The 23,873-nt window shown below is 40.2% G+C and overlaps 1 protein-coding gene across 1 annotated transcript; it reads right to left on the bottom strand.

The window, feature by feature from the left end:
* Nucleotides 1-474: 474 nt before the first annotated feature.
* On the bottom strand, nucleotides 475-22,280 carry LOC113122977 (FERM and PDZ domain-containing protein 4). The gene is made up of 17 exons (XM_026294681.1): nucleotides 21,929-22,280; nucleotides 14,805-14,921; nucleotides 11,544-11,704; nucleotides 11,146-11,266; nucleotides 9,913-9,958; nucleotides 8,915-9,019; nucleotides 8,113-8,220; nucleotides 7,611-7,742; nucleotides 7,117-7,236; nucleotides 6,879-7,015; nucleotides 6,169-6,295; nucleotides 5,856-5,945; nucleotides 5,272-5,454; nucleotides 4,987-5,119; nucleotides 3,933-4,904; nucleotides 2,139-3,344; nucleotides 475-1,703 (listed from the first exon to the last, which is right to left on the bottom strand). Exons 1-17 carry the CDS (start codon nucleotides 21,967-21,969, stop codon nucleotides 475-477), a joined length of 5,028 nt encoding a protein of 1,675 aa, XP_026150466.1. The 5' UTR covers nucleotides 21,970-22,280.
* Between the last annotated feature and the right edge of the window lie 1,593 nt (nucleotides 22,281-23,873).

Genomic DNA, 23,873 nt, shown 5'->3' with positions numbered 1-23,873 from the left:
GTGTTCATGTGTAAAGTATTCATTAAATTAAAGTGAATCAAGCCAATGAAAAAGTCAAATGTAATACTTTTATTCATTACCTCTTGTCCAGTGTAATGATTAGTGTACAGATGTATTTAGTGTACGCATTTCTCCAACATAATATATAGTTTCACCATTTATAAACAACGTACTAATAAGGTTGTAATAATCTACATGTTAAGCCCCTAATATAACCAATAAAATATTAAAATAATCCCTATTGTTTAATATTAGATAATATACTTGAGAGAAGAGTTGTATGCTTCTTTATAGAGGCCTTAATATAATCTATGTAAAACTTTAATGATTCATATAATTTTATATTTATTTTACATAATAAAATATTGTATACACAAGGCAAGTTTTTTTTTTTTCACAGCAGTTCACATTGGTTGTTAAACCCATGTCTCTTATGTATGGCTTTAAAATCAATAATCAAGACAAAATAACAGTTTATTTGTTGAGCAGTGTTTTGAGTGAGTGAGTTAGTGTGTTTATAATAGCAGACATGGTGGCAGAGTGATGTGTCAATGCATTCACACTTTGGTCATTGGGGGAGCGTCCTGAAGCTGCCTCAGCAGCTTTCAGCAGACACATGTAGTTCATGACGACCTCATCCACCTTGGCTACCACCTCTCGCCGCTCCCTCTCGGTGCTCAGGCCATCCACTAGTGAAATGCAGGCTTGTGTTAAGCAGCAGAGTGTGTGAAAGCTGTGTGTCAGAGTAAGTAATAACTCCTCTGGGCTGCTGTACTCCACGGCCATCTGACTGCAGGCGCTGCTCAGCACTTTGGCCTGCATGAAAAGCAGCTGGGAGAACGTTTCCATGTCGGCGTTGTTGATCTCGGGCCTCTGGCCTCTGGACAAGTGGCCTATGCTGGAGCGCAACACACTGATCATCTCTAAGGCATCCTTCTGTGCAACTGCGAACCCTGTGTGAAGACTGTAGGTTTTTCCCTTCATTGAATTTATATGAGCTAGCCTTGCTTTAAGGCTCATGTCGTTCATAACAGTGGCATTGTTACCTTGCTCAGTTTTATAGGCTGCTTTCTGCTTTTTGTTTTCCTCATGACATAAAGAAACTGAGCTGACAGAGTACAGCGCATGTGAGGGAATCACTCTGCCTTCTTCATCACCATGATTGTTTTTCTTTCTCCTGAGGAAGCATTGGCTGAACGGCCCATGGCACTTCCACGTACTCGGCCTCTGTGCTGCTGAGTCTGGAAGCAAAAGGGAGGCTCCTCTTATCGACCCTCTATCAGATGAATTAGAAGTGACTGAACCCTGGGACAAGCTCTTGGGCAAGGTTTTGGCAGAGAATATTCTCTGTATATTTGAGGCATCTTGAGACTGCAAATTCTGACCATCACTCTTCCCTGTAAGTGTGGCTTTGGTTTTCTCTAACAGTGCTTCTAAGCTCCTAGAGCCTGGCATTATGGTGCTCCAGCTCCTCCTGAGCATCCGAATCCTGCGTGGCTTCCTGAGGCTGCCTGTCGAAGGGTCACACGAAAATCCACTTGAGGGAAAAGCCAAGGTGTGTAAGTTGGCCTCAGGGCTGGTTAGCCTGCTGCGCTCTGTGCTACTTCGTAATGACGATGGTGACATGTTTGTGGTGGTGGTACTGGTCTCATTACAGAGAGCTAAAGATGACTCTTCCCCAACCTTCTTCAGCTGTGTGCAAGCTACACTAGGGGTAGCAGGAAAACAAAGAGAACTGTTAAGCATCTCCCTGACAGCACAGTGAAAAGAGACAATTCAATTTCCAAAAAGTTAAATATAAGACTGTGGCTGAGGTGAGAGAAATCTGGCTTCAAAACCTTTAAAGCTCCCTATCTAACATGTTGTATTGCATTTGTATAACATGTACAAACCTTAGTGTAGAAATGAGAAGTTGTAGGGCTGTACGTAACCCCAGTGAAAACATAACTTCTCATTTTTACACTTACCTGTTTTAAGTTTTTATGCTAAGCTAAACTAACCAGCTGCTGGCTCCAGCCACAGAGGCTACTGAATGGACAGATATAAAAGTGTTATCAATTTTTTAGGGTATTTCCCAAAATGTTGGTATGTCACTGACAGACATGGATAAGAAACAGTGCCCTCCTGTTTAGTTTTACCTGTGGTTTCTTTTATCTTGGGCATCCTGTGACCGCCGTCCCGTGAGATTGTGAACCCAGGCTCAGCACTGGTAGCTGCGTGAATCTTCCTTAGCAGTGTGGGATCCATGGGATGGCCGCCCTTCCCCTGGCCTGGGGGTCCATAAGCTTTTTCCTCGGCAGTTACGTAACTCAGCCCCCTGAGCGAGGACTCAGACAACATGTGCATATTTTCTGCGGCACAAAGGGGAGAATCCATGGGAGTGACACAGCTGCTGCTCCCTGTGCTACATCCGGCATCTATGGATGAACATTGCGAGCTTTGGAGAGAGTGAATGCCTTCACTCTGTATCGATGACATGCGCTTGCTCACATGGTATTCATATAACCGCGTGACGTCTTGCTCTGACATTGGCATCTTCATTTGCTGTTGCTCATTATCCTGTGAAGTGGCATCTCTGTCTGCAGGGATGGGCCCTTTGGATGGGGAGCGGAGATTGGCATTTAACTGTTGGCTTCTTTCATCTGAGTCCTGTTTCTCTCCTTTTACCGTCAACCTATCTGCGTGGGAAGGCTGTGACTCATTCACACATTCTGGAGAGAGTTTCTCTGCCATCTTGTTTCCAGGTACTCTCTGCTGCCATTTTTGATGCCTGTCCTTAAAATGAGTTCGCCCAAGATCAAGTTGATTCATGTAATAGGAATCTCTCACAGTGAAAGCGTTATATTTCCCAACAAGATGAGGGGGTTCCTCTTTAGCTGAATCTTGAGGAGCCATATGTGATCTGTCAGAGGATTCACATGCATCTCCGTGGATTCTGCTCTCTCCTTCCCTCTGTTTTCCTCTCTGCCTGCTCATTACAGAGCCCATGTGCATCTTAGTGAAGTATTCACTGACTGATTTTATTTCCATTGTCTCTGGCTCCATCTCCCCACCATCTGAGTGAAATATCTGGGAGGAGGCGACAGCGGATGATTTGGCCTCCTCCTGATGCTCCTGGGGGTTGTACTGCATAGCTCCTGCTCCACCATCACTAGGAGCAGTCACTTCTGTCTTTTCCTCATTCATGGCGTGGTATCCTTCTGCCATTGCTAGATGCATCCTCAGGTGGTGCTCTGAGTGTCTCTGAGCACTGGCCAGCTCCGAGCTCTCTGTCATCTCGGAGGAGTTTGTCTCGTTGCCGGAATCTGAGGACTCAGGGCTAAATGCTCGTGAGAGCGCTACACCTGTGTGCCACAGAAAGACAAATACTTCATTAACAACTTCAACCCAAACACATGTTATTAAAGAAAAGAGTGAGTCATACTGTATATAATTGATGGAACTGACAATGTAAATCAACGTATCGGTGAGAAAAAGAGTAAATCATATAATCCCTTAATATCCCACATAACATATATACATAATATCAATAATAAACACAAATTGTTACATAGTAACATTGGAATTTATATTAAAATAATGTTGTCGTCTATAAAAATATTGATAGTTGACTATTATAACTGCTATTTAAATTAATTTATTTTCAGTTTTATTCGTAGCAATAATTATTTATATTAGCAACAAATGTCTCATTGTGTAGTGAGAAAACAAACAAAATGATCCACAAAACAATAACAAATCTAGACAAAGAGAATGATATTGTAATGAACACAACTGTTTGTATGCTCAGATGAATGAAGAAATACTCACACAAATGGAAACATAGAACAAAGTGGGTTTTATTGAAAAAAAAAATCAACAACAAATCAAAATTGAAGGGCTGGAACATATGTGGTGTTAATGGATGAATGTTACAATAGTGTAAGGAGAACCTGTACTACTCTCTGACTGTGCTGGACTGTGTTCCTCAGATGCAGCCAGAGCCTCGAGTGCCTGTAAGGTGGAAACCACTGCGTCATCCAGCGGCTCCCTGTGGCCCTGTGCGCCGTGGGTGGGCACTGAATCTATGAGAGACACTGGGATATCATTGCAAGCCCCCTGCGCCCGAGTCCCGGCCCCCTGCTGCTCCTCCTCATCAGAGCTGTCCCTGAAGCCAGGAGGAGGAGCAGCGATGGCAAGATTAAGAGAATGCAGGAGTACGTCATTGTCCTCCTCGTCATTACCCTCTGGTGGAGGAGGGAGGGAGGTCAAGTCAATGATGTCATCACTGGACCCTGAGAGTGAAAGTAATGGAGGTTTATCTATGTCACTCATCACCATATCTTCCTCACAGCTGATGTCATCCTCATCCTCTGCGTCATCTGTTGTCTCTGCATAGCAGATGTCGTGCAGCAGCGGCTCCTCAATGCACTCACTAGGACCAAAGATTTTGGTGGCATATTGATAACCATCCCCGTCTTCTATGGCATCCATCATCTTATAGTCCTCCTCGAGACGCCTGTACATAGGGCTGTGATTGTCTAGAATCTCTGGGCTTTCATCCATCAGTCTCTGGTAACCCAGATTTTGGGGGTTTATACTGTCTAAGGGAGGGTCTCCAAATATGAAGGAGACCTTTGCACTCCTGGAGGATTCTTGGGGTATGGGCCTTGGGACATTGAGGTAAGTTTGAGAGCAAGGGACTCTGCAGCACTCTGCCCTCTCTGTCATGTGCATCAAGTGCTGGGGCTGGTGGATCTCAGTTATGTAGACTGGTTGGCCTTCATATCTTCCATGATCAAGGTAGTCACACTCTTGGTCAGAATAATCTTGGCTCTGGTTGTTTCTGTCTTCACATCCTTTATGGGGTGTGCTGTATGTACACTCAATAGCCTGGTAGTTCTGCTTTATTCTAGCTGCATGGCCTGCAAAGAGGAACCAAAAAATTGAAAATGATCTATTTAAACACACAAAGTTCTGATGAGTCATGTTGCTTTTCAGACATACTTGTTTCCATGCTGTCTGCATTTTTGGCCACATTGAAGATGGAGCGCCGAGAGTCCACCAGTAACCTGTAGTAGCCAGCAGTCAAGCAGGCCAGATTCATTGCATCAACAGACTCCATTAAGAGAGTGATGGGCTGTGAAAGAAGGATTGAAGTAGATGATGATTACAAATAAACTGGAATGTCGGTCTGTGGAGTGACATTATCACTGCTAAACAGACTTAGAAAATATTCACATAACTACTCAGCACATGATTTTATTTTAAAAGGGTAGAAGATTTGTTAACCTTTACGTCCAGGACATGTAGTTCCACTCTAACTCTGTTTTCATCTTCTGTATACATCTCAATGCGGTTCACATGGCTGAAATCAGCCAGAAGTGCAACCAGGTTTGTTTTGGTGTTAATCACATGACTGATGCCATATTTGGGCCCCACCAGCAAAGTCACTTCTGTGTGCTTCTCACCTTGCTGCAAAAGGGGAAGAAAGAGTCAGCACATATAGTTACAGTGTTTCCTCTACCGCATTTAGCAGTGGTGAACCACCCTTCGCCTCTGAGAGGGTGGCACCTCTCAGTGTAATATTTGACATGTAATGCTCATCACTTGAGAATTAATGAAGCAAAAATGTTTTATTTTCAGAAAAGTACACAAAAAATGTCCATGTGAATGGTTCTGTTAATGCCATGATGCATATGGGGTGCCAACTTCAATGAGGTACATACTGATGCAACTTTCTTGTGTACACACTACCACATAGAGGTTGGTGCTGAGACTTATGTACAAAAATGCTTCAGGAAAATCTGACGCTTTCCATGGCACACACTACAATAGCTGAGTACAATGTGAGACAGCAAGATTTTTTCACTCACAATTAGTGTAGATTTGAATACTCGTCCTCCATACAATCTCAAGTCACTGAGATACTTCAGGTAATGCACTTTTGCCTGCAAAGCAGTCAGCTAGAATGGGAATAAAGCAAAAGACATCGAGTAAGATTTAACCAGCAATTATTTAAATTAGGTGTTCACAGCAGAATGTTTAAAAAAGTGCAACATTATCTGTTCAAGCCTCCAACTAGTCTATTATTTTGAAACTTAAGACTCCACAAGGTGGTAGTCAAGAGCCCTTTCACATATAGTACAAGAAAGAGAGGTGTTGTGAAAAACAGAGCTGCGACACTACCTTTTTACCAGGTGGTACCAAGTTCTGGTTGGTTTTGAGGATGTGAGTTAGGGCTTTTTTGATGTTCTTTTCTTTCATGCTAGAAAGCACTGCAGGAGGCAGGAACAACGCCAAGCCCCACTCCTTCCTGGAGATGCACAATTCATAAAAAATTAAAAGGTCACTCAATCACTATGAAAAACAGCCACGTCATCTTGACCACTGATTGATTTATTTTGCCTAAAGGTGGTGCATTGATTTACTGACACGCTGCAATGAGATTTATTAATTAACCAGGATGGATGTATATTCTGGCATTACAGCAGCACCTTTTGAGATCGTTATTGTTGTTTGGTTTAATGTTATATGTGTTTTTTTTTATATTTTCTCCATGCATTTTGCCTTTATTTGACAGTTGGTCACAGAGAAAGACAGGAAACAGGGGAGACAGAGGGAGCCCTGTGACAGGCCGGCAGCTGGACTTGAACTGCCGACTTCGCACACTGTGCACCATGCACATGGAAAGTCCTGCCAGAACCACTAGGCTCTCGGGGCATACAGAGATCATTATTGTTTTAATGTATAACAGCAATCTTCAATTAACAAGTTACATACTCAGTACTAGTGTCCACTACAGTATTCTGTCTTTAGGAACAACAACAGGCCAGGAGCTGGGAGACATACAGTTGATTCTATTAAGAATGGCACAGTATGAAATCCAGTCTACTTACTCTATATACTTCAGGGAAACTTTCTGGGACTGCTTGGTATTGATGGTTAGAATATACATTTGCAGGGCAGCCAGACGGAGGGCTGTGTCATATTTAAGCTCTGACCCAAATCTCTCCAGTACAACATCGTTGCAGCTCTGGAGGAGACATAGAGTGGGTGTTGGGTGGTTAATTCCTCCATTCTTCATATAATGATATGATAAGTATTCACGCGTCATCGGCATCGGCTGATATTCACCTGAACGTATAGGTACTCAAATGCCACTGCATCTCTCCTAAGCAGGTCCAGGGGATCCTTTGGGACAAACGTGATGCGAAAAAAGCACTTCATTTTGTGTGACCCTGGCCTCTGTGTCACCTAGGGTACAAGTCAAAGATAAGGAGGGTCCCATTAGTCACGAAGAGTTTGCATCTACAACATGTCTAATCGCAAGTATTCATACATTTTTAGGATTTTTTTAAAAGAAAACAAACAAGAAAATTGCATTGTACATGCAACATTTGATATTAACTTTGTACAATCTTTATAGACAATACATGCAGAAATATTTAGTGTGTCATTCAGCTGGAAACAGGGGGTGCTGCTAGTAAATCTCTGTCCTGAGATAATAAAATTCACCTACAGCCTTGCCAAAGACCTCACACACCCCTTTCTGGGTTGCCATGAAGTCTATTATTTATTTATGTTTTTGCTTCTCTCCTGCTTAGCAGCACCTGAGAATGTCACCTTACCTGAGTTAGCATCTCCTGCTCATGCAGGAGCATGAGTTTACTGGCAGATCCCTCAGCTCTTTGCTCCAGCATCAGAGAGAAATGCTCGATGCTCTTAATGGATAGTTTTTCTTGCAGGGTCAAGATGACATCCTTTTGCACAGACAAAGTCAGTGTTAATACAACACGAGAACTGTGCCGATGCAGCAGTTTGCTCGTGCACAGCTCAGTGCCGTAACTACAAATCAAAGCTGACCAATCAGAATCTCAACTGCGACAGAAAAAGAAGGAAATGTGGAACGCTGACCAAGTTCTCCCGGCTCCACGGTTAATTAAGGTCAAACTACTTTTTGTTTAAATCATTTCACTTCAAGGTTATGAAGGCCATAGCAAAGTCAGACATTTGCACTTTATATTATAGCCTACTGTGTAAGAGTGAACAGCAGTCAACATTTAAATTGACCATCACTTCATATTATGCAACAGCATTTCATAATAAAGCAAGGTTCTTTCCAGCACCTACCTTAATGGATGTGTTGCTGTCGAATTTAAATGATTTAGTTTGCCCGTTCTCCAGGTACACTTTCAAAACATTTGGCATAAACAGAAGTGAGTTGTCCTTCACTGTTTCCTGAAGATGGAATAAGGATTATTTGATCAACAAATCTCACATTTTGTTGTTTGTATACTGTAGTTAAAGTGCATCTCTGAGAGTTGAGAGAGAAGATTCTGTAATCAAAAGACCCCCTAGGAGGAAATGATTGCACATTCAAGAACACAATATGGAAGTCACTCTGATAACAAATGGAAGACTGTATCTTGTGTGCTTAATTCATGCAAAAAAAAGGACTAATTAACAAGTCACATATTTTGTGTTTATTCTGAGGAATCTATCCTCTTATGTTGGCAGGAAAGTACTTCCCAAAACACCAAATGAAAGTGTTAAATATTTATAATTGTGAAAGTAATACAGAGTAATGATGCATCGTCTCTAATATACACTCTTTTGTTTTGTGGCCTGTATGATGCTGTCCTCAGGGCATATGACTGCTTCTTGTGTATGTGATACATCAACAAACTGGGAAAGGTCTTTGTCAGAGGTTTTAGCATTGTCTGTCAATCATATCCACATGTTCTGTTTTATCCCAATGATAGTGCAATAAACAGGGACAAATGAGACGGTACTTTTTTTTCATGTGTTTTCATATTACATTTAGCGCTTTCTAATATTTTCAATCTGGCCTATGATTGTGCTTTGTGCTATGGTCATCTCCTGTTAAGAATCGTGATGTGTACAGAATGAATCATTGTCCAGTGTGACTTACAGGGACCTGACCGTTGATGATGACCTCTTCAGCGAAGCGGACTTTAACAGGATTAGTCTTTAACTTGGCCTTTTTGGCTGCACTGATGAACGCCGATTTGGGTGACTTTTCGAGGGAAATAAGAAACAGAAAAGCAGAGATTTAAAGAACCTTTCATTCCTTTAGACGTGAGTCACACAATTCAAGGACATCCCCCTCTTGGAACATGATAACCTTCCATTTCTCTACACTTTTCTGATGTAATTAAGGTGGCATGTCATAAGGGCATAAGAGGGAGGACACACTCACTGCATTTTGTCACTGAGCTTTCAAAGAAACGCCCGGTAAAGAGAAATAATTACAGGCTAGATTATAAGAGCTGCTTGGGCCTTGGAGCATTATGGAATATTACAACCATGTTTCCTTGCAAATCAAATTCACGTTTAGTCATGTGTTAGGTGACTCATCATGCTGGAGATGATAAATGGATGTTCTGTATATAGACATTAAATTTTCCAGTTTTAGTAGCTGTTGCATTATACGAAACTCTATAATTACTGTCCTGGCGTGTGGAATTGTCCGATTTGTGCCACATAGAAACATATACTATATGTTGTTTTCTCTCAGTGCCCAGTGATGTTTTGGTTTATTTTTGGAGGTAACTGAGGCATAATTCCATTATCACTGACTCATTATGTGAACTGTAAACCAAGGCCGAATACATGCTCCTGGCTCTGTGTGTTCACCACCATCTGCTGCTCTAGTAAATGTTGATGTGGCAGGTTTATTTGACGGTTGTCTGAGGATCTGACACTACAACATGAGAAGGCTTGGAAAGACTGCAGCAATTGGAATCTCTTCGAGTTAGCTGGGCTCAAACACTCAGTTTAAGGCATTACGGTTACAGTGCCAGCACAAACATATGGCATGAGTAATGAGTTAACAAAATAATCAGCTTCAAACACAAACGGCTTAATGGAATGTCCTCAATTTCATTCATAGAGGACGCAGAAACTTACGGGGTACGGTTGAACAACTGTCAACAATATGGACTCCTTGCAGCTCCTGCAGGACACAATGAAAGATTCATTTTTTAAAAAAAATAAAGTAAACAAAAAATAAATAATACTATGGTTAAGAGAAATTTGGAAATGATTCAGTTTTCCTAGCAGGAACACTGTGTCCCAGTGATCCTCCTGGCAGCCCTCTCTTGCCTCCACAGTGCAGAGTTTTGCTGCAGAGACAGAACTCAATCAAGACTGTGAAGGAGCAGCCACATGGGCATTGTTCCCTGTGCTAATATACTGATTACAGACTGCCATACAGGTCATATGAAGACCAACCACTCACAACCAGCCATGGAGCAAGTGGCTAGAAGAACATATCAGACAGAGGAGAAACACTAGGTTGCATCATACTTCAAGGTCCAGTGTTTAAAATGTGAAACATTTAGCAGCATCTAGTGGCGAGAAGTCAGAATGGCACCTTCTTAGCATCCCCTCAGACCACACTCGCATTTTCATGTACAAAAGAGGTTATGGTGACTGAGAGGTGTCATGTCAGAATGTGATTCACTGTCTAGAGCGAATGTTTGTTTTGTCTGTTCAGGGTTACTGTAGAAACATGGCTGCTTCTATGAAAGGAGACCCGCTTCCTATGTCGCAATCCCCAATTCAATCTAAGATCGAGGACAATGCAGTGGTTGGTATTTTCCAGTGTTTTCACAATAATGATGACATATGAGTACTATGGTCAATTCCTGCTCATACATTGCTCTAAATATTACACATTGAACCTTTAAACCAAAATACAGATATGAACAATTTTTAATGTTTTATTATTCTGGATTGAAAGTGGAGATCTACATCATTTGTCCATTAATGGACAAAAAATGTTTGCTATTTTTTTGATGAGCAGTTGAAACATGTGGACACAATAATACTAACATCTGTTGGTATAGCACAAGGCAATTCAACAGCACTGGAGCTTCCAAAATGATTGTACAGTTGAATCCTCACCTCTCTAAAACAATATCAACAAAATCTGAGCATAATCATTTCATCAAGGGAGGATTTATAGCAAGACTGTTTTATTAGATTTAGCTGTCTGTTCCTAATAAAGTGACTGCTGAATGTAGAGTGATTCAGTGTTGTAAGACAAAAAAGATATGCGACTGTCAAAGAAGGGTGGATACTGTTTGTAGCTAAATTATAATTGCAACAGGTTAAACAGCAAGCAAAGTGGCATCTCACCTTAGTGTGTTGTCATACCTGACAAGGTCAATAACCCTCTCCCTGGGTGCTGAACTGACTGGTTCATCATTAATCATGATGATCTCGTCCCCTGGGATTAACTTGCCTTCTGACGGACCCCCTGCCAGCACACAACAAACCAGACTTAAGTGGTACAAACTGTGCACAATAGCATTTTTCTTGATTTTCTTGGTTTCCTGTCTTGTGGCCCAAGGCTCTAATTAATGCTTAATCATCAAGGGCTGTTAACATCAATGAATCATAGACATAAACTACAGCCTGAGTGGGTTTTCTCTCTCCTTTTAGCTATCATTTCCTTTGCGAAAGTGCTGATAATGGTCATGGATAAAATGAATCACTGCTGTATTAGAGTTCACTGTACAGCTGGGTCACTTTACCTGGCGTGACTGAACGAACTACTACAGGTTTCTCACTCCCTGCCACAAAGCCAAAGCCAAGCACTGGGTCTCGTCTCATCTCCACCTTTCGGGGCGCTGGTGGCACAAACTTGTCTCCGTCCAGGCGAATCTCCTCCAGGGAGCTGCTCTGGGAGACGTGGCTGTGGGAAAGATAAAATGGCTGTTTGTTGTTGTTGTTCTTCTTCTGTTGTTACATTACATGTTTTGCTGTGAAACCATTGTAGCTTTTTCAGGGCAACCAGAAATGTCAAACTCATAAATTAAAATTTTTCATAAGGATATATAAAGGTATGTAAATATTTCTCACTACTGGAGATTAGACAGATAGATAGATAGATAGATAGATAGATAGATAGATAGATAGATAGATAGATAGATAGATAGATAGATAGATAGATAGATAGATAGATAGATAGATAGATAGATAGATAGATAGATAGATAGATAGATAGTGACAAGACAGAAATTTTTTTTTGTCTGACTAAATGCCCATATTGTTTAAAGACAAATTGCTAGATAGTGTGACTAGTGCAGTGTTGCAAAAATAGATAATGTGGGCAATGGTAATCAAGTTCCAATATATGAATTCTCACACTGCAAGAAGCAGTTACAGTACAGTCTTCTGTAATACTCACAGGGTTGCTGTATGTGTTACAGAATAGGTTTTTTACTTGTGAAGTGCCTTGAGTTTGACATTTGCTATCCCAGATATTTCCAACACCTATAGTTGGTTGTAAACCAACACGTTAAGGTTTAAACTTTACTTGACCCTTTACTTCACTTACCCGGATCAATGCATTTTTCTTCATCTTAGCAACAAGGTTATTGCTTCTTGAGCTCACAAAAACAGACACAAACTGTATGTAGCTTTCACATACTCTGTGATCAGTTTTTACAGTGTTCTTCCACTCTCCCTGGCTGCAAAAGCAGCAGCAGCTCCGTATGGTGCCAACAATGTTGGTTAATTAAAGCCGTGGGCACACTGTGTAATTCACAGTTATTCTTGACACATGTACTATTCACTACTAAATACTAACAATTAATCTTTCATGGCACAAAGACACAGTGAGATCTGTCAATCGCAATCCCCAAACTATAAAAAACAGCACCAACTGACAAACAATTCTGTAAACCAGAAAAAAAAAAACCTGAATAAATGATCTGTCATTTGGATGAAAATACAGCTGCTGCACAGGTAAGGTAACAGAAGGTGATAAGATAAATATTACAACCAGTCTGTTGTACTAGACAAAACACAGCTGAAAAAAAATTGTCATATAAGACAAAGGATCAATAGTAAATCTTTTTTTTTATTAACCACTAAAATCTTATCTTTCTACTTTTTTTTTTTAATAGCAAAACATTTTGACAGTTCTTATATAACAACCTATACTTGCAATCGCTGTATACTGAGCCCTATCACTTTAATTTTGAAAGGTCCTTCAGAAAAATAGTTTGGATTTGTGTGTCAGTTTTATCTTTCAAACAACAAACAACAGATTGTACACAAATTGAAACCATATGGACCTTTGCATTCAGGAAGAATGCTGTGTCCTCCCATGCATGGCCACCTGCTAAACATGGCTACATTCCCACTGTTCAGACAGCCATGCATCTAATGGTCCCTAATCATACCCATTGGCTGCTAGTGTAGCTCCACAACCCTCTATACAGCACTGACAAGCCACACTGTGAGGTATTACAGTCAGCAGCATTAACAAAAATGAGCAGCAAGAAACAATGGAAACTGGGGAAGACTTCACTCTTATACACTCTGATTTTCTTAAAGCATATTTGGTACAAAGTAAAGTAAGCTCATTACCAAACACTATATCCTATTACACTTGTTCTGAAAGGGTGCTTTGACACAGCTCACAACTTGTTGGTGCTGGGGGTGGGGGACACAGTCACACACACAAAAATTACAAATGACAAACAATGCAGTACAGCCAGTATTGGCATATTTTTGCTTTTCGATTTGTGATTTTTTTTCCAAATTCTATTTTTATGTATGAAATGTTCACAGTTCTGCATTCACTGTGACTATATATATATATATATATATATATATATATATGTGTATATATATATATATATATAGCATTTATGTATATATGTATATTACAGTACTTGTTGCTAACTACATAACCTATGTTAAATAACGTGTAGCACACTGTACAGTAAATATTAAATGACTGATGCTTTATTCATGCACCCCTGTCACGCAGGAAAAACATGTGTTCCAATGATAAATACAACAATTGAGTATCAGCATCCTGGAGGCTTGACAAATTCAGATGGCCAATGATAGTCACAGAAACATGCATCTGATTATTCATGGGTCTTTCTCAAATTTAGAAATCAAAATATGGAGTCAAAACAGTCTCCATGATCTGCCTCATCCAGATACACTCTGCATCCAACAGTTTCACTGCTCCTTACTTCTTATGTAACTCCTCTGACATCATGCTTCTCATTCTATAACCCATGTGTGACGAGTGCTCACCTCCTATTCTGTAGCTCATGCAGTTATACAGATGTTCTCACATTCGTGATGTGCATCTGGAGTAAAAAAACCAATGTGCACAGGTATGCTGTATGCCATTATAATAAATATCTAGTAAACAAATGAAGGGTGCAAACATTTAGCAAGATTGAATCCAGTATGCACAGATGTTCATAAATGAAACTAGTGCAGATTGTACATCTTAAGCATGAAAAATAATGCCCAGTCACGTCAACATCGAACACTCACTTGTTAACACGTCAAGGTTCACACAAACATAAAAAGAATAAGCAGAGACTTTCTCTTTACCTGCTTTTGAAGATATCCACTAGTACCAATTACAATGGATTGATTACGTTGACAACACTACAACCCAGCATCCTCTGCGGAACTTGCAGACTCTCAGATCAAAACAAGTCCAGGCACAGGTGAATTTCTTCATTAGCAGCAGCATATGCACACATACACGCTCACCCTCTTAAAAGCCCTCTTCTGCATTTGGGAGACTGCATGAGGAGTATTGTGGGTGTGTGAGAGAGTGAGAGAGAGTGAGAGTAGGCAGGGGCAGAGTGTGCACAGCAGCGGAGGGAACGGAGAATCAGTATTCTGAATGCACAGATGGAGACAGTGTGGAGGCAGTGACGTGGCTGGAATAATCACAGGTTGGCAAAGCGACTGAAACATCTGGCACAGAGAAAGCTCCCCCTCAGTTTCTTTAAACACAGGGCACTTACTTGATGTAGCAGTCACGCCCCTCTCTATTGGTGCCCATGTCCCATCCATTGGGGGGTCCCTGTGAACCACTCCACGTCCCTGAAGGGGGAGGCCAGCCTGAAGATTTGGTCCTGTGGCTGCAGCAGAAGAAAGGGGAAAGTCAAGCACAGATCAACTTTAATATCCTATTATGCATTTTCATTAAAGCTTGGTTACATAACACCACTTTCAGTACCCAGCTATGTGGTGAGATAAAAAAAAATCTGAATCATAATAATCAGCTAATCTAAATTCAAAATAATTGCAAAATAATATTTGTCATAGAGGTTTTTAAATCATAAAAATAAATGATATGTGGGCTGATACTGGAGTGATAAGTGAATATCTGATTACGGCATGATAAACAATGTCCCATAGCCACAGTTCACTCAGCGAATACAAATCAAATTAATTATGTAAGCTAGGCACACAGGCAGAGTTGTCATGCCTCACTCTTGTGCTTTGAGAGGCATGAAATTGGTTTTATTTCTAGATGTCAGCACATTCTTTAAAAAAGAAGCCCAGAGGAATTCTCTTACAAAGTAGCTATTTGATTTGCTCAAATTTGATAAAGTCAATAGAAAAGAATAGAACCAACTACAAAGGAAGGAAACAATTATCTGTACTCCATTGTGTAAAATACAAATCACAATTTGAGCAGATTTTCTGATTTTACCAGCACACATTCTGATTAGCCATTTCCCTCTACTCCAAGTTGGCAGTGTACAGGTATTTCAGAGAACTGTAATTGCCCACCTGCCCCCCCACATCTTCCCTTCATCTCTGTCTTTGTGTCTTCACACTGGTGACTCTATGAACGCGGCGGCAGTAAGTTCTGTCACTTCAAAGGCATGTCTGCCGTGTTACAGGGCTCTTCGCATTCATTATTCAAAGCCCCTCTTTCTTTGCCTCTAAATGTTACTGTACTGATGATAATAAATTGTAGCTGTGTGATTGTGTCTGTATGAGAGTGTGTGATACTGTGTGCACCCATGAGCATGTCTATGTGGATTGGCACGTGCACATTTCGTGAGTTATGAATAAAATATAAGCAGCTCATCAGCGCAATATATAAGCTAAAAGAACAGTTACATGTAAAGCTATTGAGTGGAACAGTTAGTCAGCACCAAAGTGTTGCAAACTAAAGTTCTTAAGTCCTTTAAACTAATAAAAAACAGACTTACAGTGCTGCTGGCTGGTTTAATTCATAATTAATTCATAAAACAACAAGCACTGTAGCTTGTTTTTTTTTTTTTGTTTTTTTTTTGTGCGGTTATATTTTAAGTTGGTCTCTGAACACAGGATGCAATATGATTTCTTTGTGTGTTTGGGGGATGTTAGTGTTTCCACATGGATATGGATTTATTTGACCGATGGTACATTAGCTGGGAGCAGACCTCCATGGTGTATATTTAGAACACAATTCCTGCAGCTCAAATGATGTGTGGACACAACTGGATAGTGTCTGACACTGCTGGAGCCATGTTCACCTCAGTGATGAATCCTATTTCTACCCTCCATTTCAGCTTCTGGGATAAAACTAACATGCTAACATGAGCAGTGTTTGATGTCGCAGATTAACACACTCTAGCCAACAAATCATCAAATGTTGATGTCTTTATTGAGAGGAACAGTGGTTGTCTGTCATCCTAATATCTTATTAACTATAATTTGCCAGATATCAATTTAATTAGACTGTCTGAGACACAAAAGATCACTTTTCAGTCCTTCATAAAAATTGCATGAACAGAGTGATCCTTGTTTTATCACAGTACTTCACTTTCATTTTCATCTTTGAAAAAAGCAAGTTGTAAAGAAGCATTGTGGTGTGTTACCAAGACTGACGTCCTGTTAATGTTGCATTATGGACAAGCCACGGCCAATAGGAGCACAGGGCAACTGTAGTTTAAGAATAATATCCTATATTAGAATTATAACACATGCAGTGATAGGATTTACGTTTCCCTAAAGGCCTATAACATAATAAAGAATTTTGTACTTACAGTTTCAGATACTGTGCCTTTAAATTATGTTTCCAAGCTGACAAATAGTTCCACAAAATCCATTTTCTGTCTATCAGCCACAGTGTCTCTGTATTAACAGCACAGCCACAGATACTGTGATCTTTGATTTCTTTTGTCTGCAGGCGGGAGGTGCATTATGCCACTGAGTTGCGGCACTCCAGCTTAACAGAGAGGCTGAACAGGTTCACCCACTGGTGGACAGTGAAACTGATCTTCCTTAGCTGGCATTAATAAATGATGCCTGCACAGTCACATCGCACTAAGTAATCAAGCGCCAAGTGGGCAAGCCATGCTGCACAATTCATCAACAGCTTACCCAATAGTCAGAGAGAGGACAATTAGAACAAGTTGTTCAAGGTGAAAATGTAGGTCCAGATGATTGTTCTCAGGACAAAAAGCTATAAAATACCAATTTTTCATGGATTTTACTTAGTTTACAATTGGTTAACAACTGCACAGTAATTGTTAAGGACATTAAAGACAAAAAATAAAAAGCAAAAAGTCCTCATAAAAATAACAAAATCACTAAATGTGCTAAGCCATCACAGCAACGAATATTAGGGTTTTTAATTCTAAATTTACAAGACAGTTTTTGTTCATTCTCTTGCTATCTTTATTGAGAGGAACAGTGGCTGTCTGTCATCCTAATTTGTTATTAACTATAATTTGCCAGATATCAATTTAATTGGACTGTCTGAGACACAAAAGATCACTTTTCAGTCCTTCATAAAAATTTCATGAACAGAGTGATCCTTGTTTTATCACAGTACTTCACTTTCATTTTCATCTCTCTGAAAAAAGCAAGTTGCAAAGAAGCATTGTGGTGTGTTACCAAGACTGACGTCCTGTTAATGCTGCATTATGGACAAGCCACGGCCAATAGGAGCACATTCCAACACAGACACTCAAGTCAGTTTGAATAATTTACATCCACAATCTCCATGAGGCTTGGCTAAACGAAACCACACACTGATGCCACATGACTGCCATTACATATACTGAGAATTAAAGATGTGGATTTTTTTCATGACGTATTCAGATAGTCATTACCTCAGAGAAGCGCTTTGCATCAATGACTCCCATTTGTGCGTGGTAGCAAAATTTTACTGACGCTAATGTGCTGATTGCTGGAGGACCAGACTCTGCATTTCCTTATTGGTTCTTACAGCTTTCCCAAAATGCACTGAGTGAAAACAAACAAGCATCCCCAAATCCAAAGAGCCATAGTAATCTCAATTTCTCTTTTCATATTTCATCATAAATGAAACATAACATTCATCTAGCAGCTTAGTGTGTGTGATTTTTTTAAAGAGATCTGGTCTCGTAGGATCCCCTGCATTAACAAGCTATTTTCTTATGCTTGAGAATCATTCAGCTTCAATTTCAACGGCAGAAATACACACATCGATACACACATCACAATTAAACTACTAGTAGTTTCAATGAAATTTAAAGACTGAATAATTAAAATTATTAATTCAACTGCATTTTGTCAATCTAAAATCGTTGTGCCTGTCACTCCACATTATCGCAGATCACCTTCGCAGCTCTCACAAATTAAAATAAAAAGTGTTTTTTTTCACAGTGAAGGACTAAAATAAGGAGTGTTTCAAGTATGTTTCAAGTATGCCTTGAGCTACATGGCAATGAGGCTGTGATGCTGCTTTCTTAGTGCTCTTGAATTAAACAGAGACATTTATGCAGCGATAGACCACTAATGTGATTCTGGTTGGACCCGAAATCTGTGGAGAGACAGCAGATTAGATGGCCTTGTCTTGGGAGGAGGTCAGGGAGTGGAGCAGAGAAGTGGCTCAGACAGAGAGGAACCTCTGATTAAAGGCCTTATTCCTCTGCTCCTCTTTTAGACTGCCTTCCTCCTGTTGAGGGCTTTCATTTTAGAAAAGATCTGCCCTCTGCATGACTTTTCTAACCACCACCTTGGCTCTAATCCTTTGGTCAATAGGGCAGCACAAGAGAACACAGTCAAATCTGCTATTTATATTGTCTATGCTCCTAATATGTCTAGCTAACGTGAAAATCAGTGATTTCAAAGATTTCGCTGGACATGTATTGACACATAATAGATCAAATTCTTGCTGCTGTTCTCGCTCATTTTATGACTAAAACATCACTGTCACTGTTTGTTCACTTTAAGTTCAGTGACAAAAGCATTGATTTCTTGATATGTAAGAAAGCACTTAAACGTGAAGCAATACAACATCAGCAAATCAAATCAAATAGCCTGGGGGACTAGAATCTGTGAATTACCCGACATTGTGGCATTATGCAGTACTGTAATATTGACATTATTGAAATAATCTGCACAGTAATACTCACTTCAGAATAGGAGTGTCTATTTCCCTGTTATTCTAAATGAATATTGTATTTCTGTGTTTGTCTTTGGAAGCACTGATATTGTTGCCATGGGCAACCGCACTATCCTGAGCAGCTCTCTGGTGCCTCTATATAGAAAGGTTTTTGGTTAGTTAATCTTCTCTGGGTAGAAATAAAACATCATCTGGGAACAGCTCACCCACTGTGATCCCCCTGCTATTTTATGATGAGTAAGTGAACCTCACAGTCCTACTGTCTTTAGTTTACCTGTATAGCAAAACAGTATAGTCTGCTGCAGCACTTACAACACATGAAGTATAGTAAATTAGAAGTCAAAGGGCAAGTGCATGACTAAATACATATACACACAGACAATACATTATGCAGAACTTTTCTGTATCCAGTTGTAAAAAAATGCAAAACTAATGAAAAGTCACTGATGTTTTCATTATTTCATTATTACATTGCATTTTTCCAAGGCCTCCTTTGCTGCACAGTGTTCTATGTAAAACATACCCAAATATAGTGATGAACCTACCCTGTGGGCACTGAACTAGACTTGGATTCTCCTGCACCTTATTGTGCTACTCACTGCTTTTATGCTAAAAGCTTTAAAGGACAGAACAAAATAAATGATTGCCTGAGACCTCGTCCACCAGCCAGCTGGCTCCCAGCTCACCCTGAGCCATTTCTGATCTACCCGTCACTGAGAGCATCTAATTCACACAGCTGACAGATCCTTTGGTCGTTGTGCACTCTGATGAACATTTAGGCCAATCAATATGTGTCCTGATCTGTGATATCCTGTGCAAAAAGTCTGCAGTCAGATCATACCAAGCAATTCGTCACATAATGGATTTTTTTTTTTTTTTTTTTTTTAAGAAACACACTCAGGAGTGAAAGAAGCAAGCAGAAAGTCATGCAGTCCAACATAATATACAACATAATGTTGAGGAAAAATCTTACCAGCACCATCCACTCACACACCCTATTGAGTCAGGCAATCATAGTGATTGAGTGATAACTGGCACTCTCCATAAATATGCAATATGCATGCTCATTATCTCCAAAGTGCTGTAGATGACAAACTCTTTATAACACCCACAGGATCTATGAAAATTGTACTGTAACAGCATCTCCAGCTAAGTTAAGGCAAGTTCTGCTCTGCCATTTCAGAGCAGCTAAAACTTTGGTCAAATGGCTCACACTAGAAAAAAGAAGACATGGAAGGGGAAAGTTGGTTATTTTTCAATACAAAAACATCAAAGGTGGAAATCTTCGCTAGATTTAAACACAACGAAGAATGAAAAAAATGAAAGCAAGGGTATCCTTTTATTTCTGACAGCAGACACATCTGGGGGCGTTGCAAGGCAGGGGGGAGAGACAGTGAGGGGAAACTTTCCCTTTCTTGTATAGATCTCTAAACACATTCAGTGAGTTTCACTGTAAAATGTTCTATTGACTTTAATTCTTGCTGGCAGCTGAGAGGGAGAACACAAAGCACACCAGTGTAGCAGTGGTAAATCATGATGAGGGACAACACTGTGGCATTATTAACAGTGACAAGATGCAGTGACGTTGGTGGTCCACTGGGAGCCACATCAAATGCTGCCATGGAGGGCTACTAACTGGCAAACAACGGTCCTGTCATCTGATGGAAAATACTTGCTACCTGCCTGCTTTCATGTAGGCAGAAATATTAGAAAAAAAGGAGGTGTGATTTGTACACAGCAGAACAAACTGAACGCTGAGGTGCAGTATGCTTCAGCACTGTTAAAGCTACAGTAAATTGCTGTCATGCTTTGGTCCTGAGGTGATTTTCAATCAAATTACAACTAATAACTGCCAGAGAAGCCTGTTGATGACTCATATATGAGATGAAAATCACCAATTGGGCGTTCTTGTGACACATACAGTATCTGATTTAACATTTTTCCATTTATGATCAGCTGTTCCCAGCACAAGTGGTTTGTAGTGATTCTGATGGAGCCAAATCCCCTAGGAGGATTACTGTCCACTGGGGCAGATCAACTCAATCTAGCAGACCCATTGGTGCATAAGGTGAGATGTCTGCCATGGCAGTGAATGAAGTCCTCCATGCTGCTAGTTTAACTACATGTATTATATAGTTGCCAACACTTCTTATAAAAAATAAAAGAGCAAATAAATGTAAATAGCAAGTGAATAAAATAAGAGCAAAATAAAAAAAAATAGTAGCATGTTTTTTCTCTCTTTCTTGCAACTCAAGTTAAATGACCATTCATATAATGACTAATGCCCGATGACAGCTCATGCTTTGTTATTTATATAAGGACGATATATTTATATTATACAATCAAAATATGGTATGACTTACAACCCAAGGCCCTTTAACTCATTTACTATTATCTAGGGTTCATAAGATTACAAAATTAAAACAAGAAGCCATAACGACCGTCTGCATTATGAGAAATTTTATGAAGTTACTGTAGATACAGACAGTTGAGATACACGAACCGCATCAGCTTCTGCATCCACCCCCACTCCTACCTACCTCGCTTGCTCATTCATTTCACATCATACGTGACTGCACAACTTCCTCTCTTGGGCAATCAATAACTCAGCATTTCAATGGCACTGTTCCACATCTTAACTCCTGTGTCACTCTCCAAATCATGCCTTTAAACATAAAAAACCCACCGCCTTCTAGAGTAGTAACAGACACATTCGCAAACAGGCGAATGCACAGCAGCATCTATCGGACTCACCCTGACAGCTTTGGCATCTTCACAAAACTGAACACATCCATGTGTGCTGCAGACTGCAGTCAAGGCTACAAATTTACCATCTACTTCACTCCGGCTCCATTGTCCCACTGTATTTGGCAGTGGGAAATAAATAATTTGGGAAAAAAAAGTGGAGCTTCCACAAGTCAGGCGGAGAGATTAGTCCTGTTGTCTGGGCTTCTGCATGGCTGAGTGATTGCTGTGTCCTCGTCTCAACAGCGCAAATCCACAGCCCATGGAAAAGGATCTGGCAGCGCAGCTTCCCCTGGTTACATCCTTCAAAGCATGGCTCTGTTAGCTGTGTTAAGCCACCTTCATTTAATTTCCATCTCGGTGGAATGATGTGCGGGAGCAGCACAGTAGCAACAGCTCTGGAGAGAGGCAGTGAGAGTCGGAGCGAGAGGCAGAGTCAGGGTGGGAGGGACAGGGGTGGTGAAGATGACAGTGAAAGAGAGAGGAAAAAGGAATGTGCAAGGATATTTTGTGTGTGTGTGTGTGTGTGTGCGTGTGTGTGTGTGTGTGTGTGTGTGTGTGTGTGTGTAGTAGTAGTAGTAGCAAGGGTCACAAGAACTGCTACTAAAGGATGCCACAGGCTTCCAAGAATTCCCCAAAGCCTAGTCAAATCAATCCTGAACCATATGGTGTGTTTTCAATATGAAGGAAAAGGCTGAAAAGGATGACAGAGATTAAATGAGAGAGATGCACTGCATGATGTGCACATACTGTGAGAGCAAAAGCAACAGAGGAGCAGTGAAAGCAGCTGGAGAGATAGAAGGACCTAATGTGCCCCTTCCCCAGCTGAGGTCTCTTCCTCACAGCTGCACATTGGGATGCCCATACTGTACACTGCATTTGTTTTGACCTTTTAAAACAGTTCAGGCTGCGAAATGGTCTCTTCTCAATGAGGCCATTCACTAGGGGCCTGCAAACATTTAAACAAACCACTAACCACAAACAAACACAGAGCTGGTGAATTGGTCACAAAATCAAAATGCAGAATGGAATTCCATAGAAAAACTGTGTTTGTATTATGAACTGATTCCAAAAGGGCAGAAGATGAGAACTTTAGTTTTTCATAGTGCTTCAAGTAGTCAGCTGCATCTTAACAGATGCCGTGAAATTTAATTTCCTCTTTGATATTGCATGAGATCAAAATACATCTCCACAGGTTTTATATCTTTCTCCATTTAGAAGAAGAAGAAGAAGTACTGTTTTAATCCCCAAGGGGAAATTCAATTGTTACAACAGTTATTCTAATTTAAAGTTATTACATTTTATATTATTTAAATAAGATTAATTAATAGTAATTAATAGTAATGTATAAAGTAATAAAGTAATTATTTATTTTGGGGGGGTTTGTGTGTGTGTGTGTGTATGTAGTGTGTGTGTGTGTGTTATTGTTATTGTTATTGTATTGCTAGTTCAAGATCTAAGGCCATTTCAATTGTGTTTGGGATTATTTATTTTGTGGCATGGTGATAGTGATAAAGTGAAAATTTTAAAACCAGACATAGACGCAAAAAATATTCTGAGTACATCCCATTCCAGCCCCATAGCTAGATATTAATCACCAAGTGTCTTTTATTCCTAAGAGAAAATATGACCCTTCATTAATCAAATGCAACCACCATGAGGCATCTCCCTCAAAAACCACCAAGAACCAATAAGCCATGTTTTTGCCGCAGGGAGGTTTGATACTTCTTCACTTGGTGCAGACAATTTTGATAAAATGAACTTCTTACAGCAAAACAGAGAATTTATTCGGTTATCCTGACCTGTGATGTGCCTACAGGAGCATGCACAAGCACAAGGCAACCTAAACTATACATGCAATGCTTACATCAAATACAGTCTACAGATGGCATAATTTGTTTAAATGCAGCTATTTACTATTATCAATAAATATAGCTTGAAAAGTCAATAAACT

This window comes from Mastacembelus armatus, chromosome 21, assembly GCF_900324485.2.
Source record: "Mastacembelus armatus chromosome 21, fMasArm1.2, whole genome shotgun sequence".
Classification (NCBI taxonomy): domain Eukaryota; kingdom Metazoa; phylum Chordata; class Actinopteri; order Synbranchiformes; family Mastacembelidae; genus Mastacembelus; species Mastacembelus armatus.
Note: the sequence above shows the minus strand (reverse complement) of the source record. Positions and strands in the feature narration are given on the sequence as shown.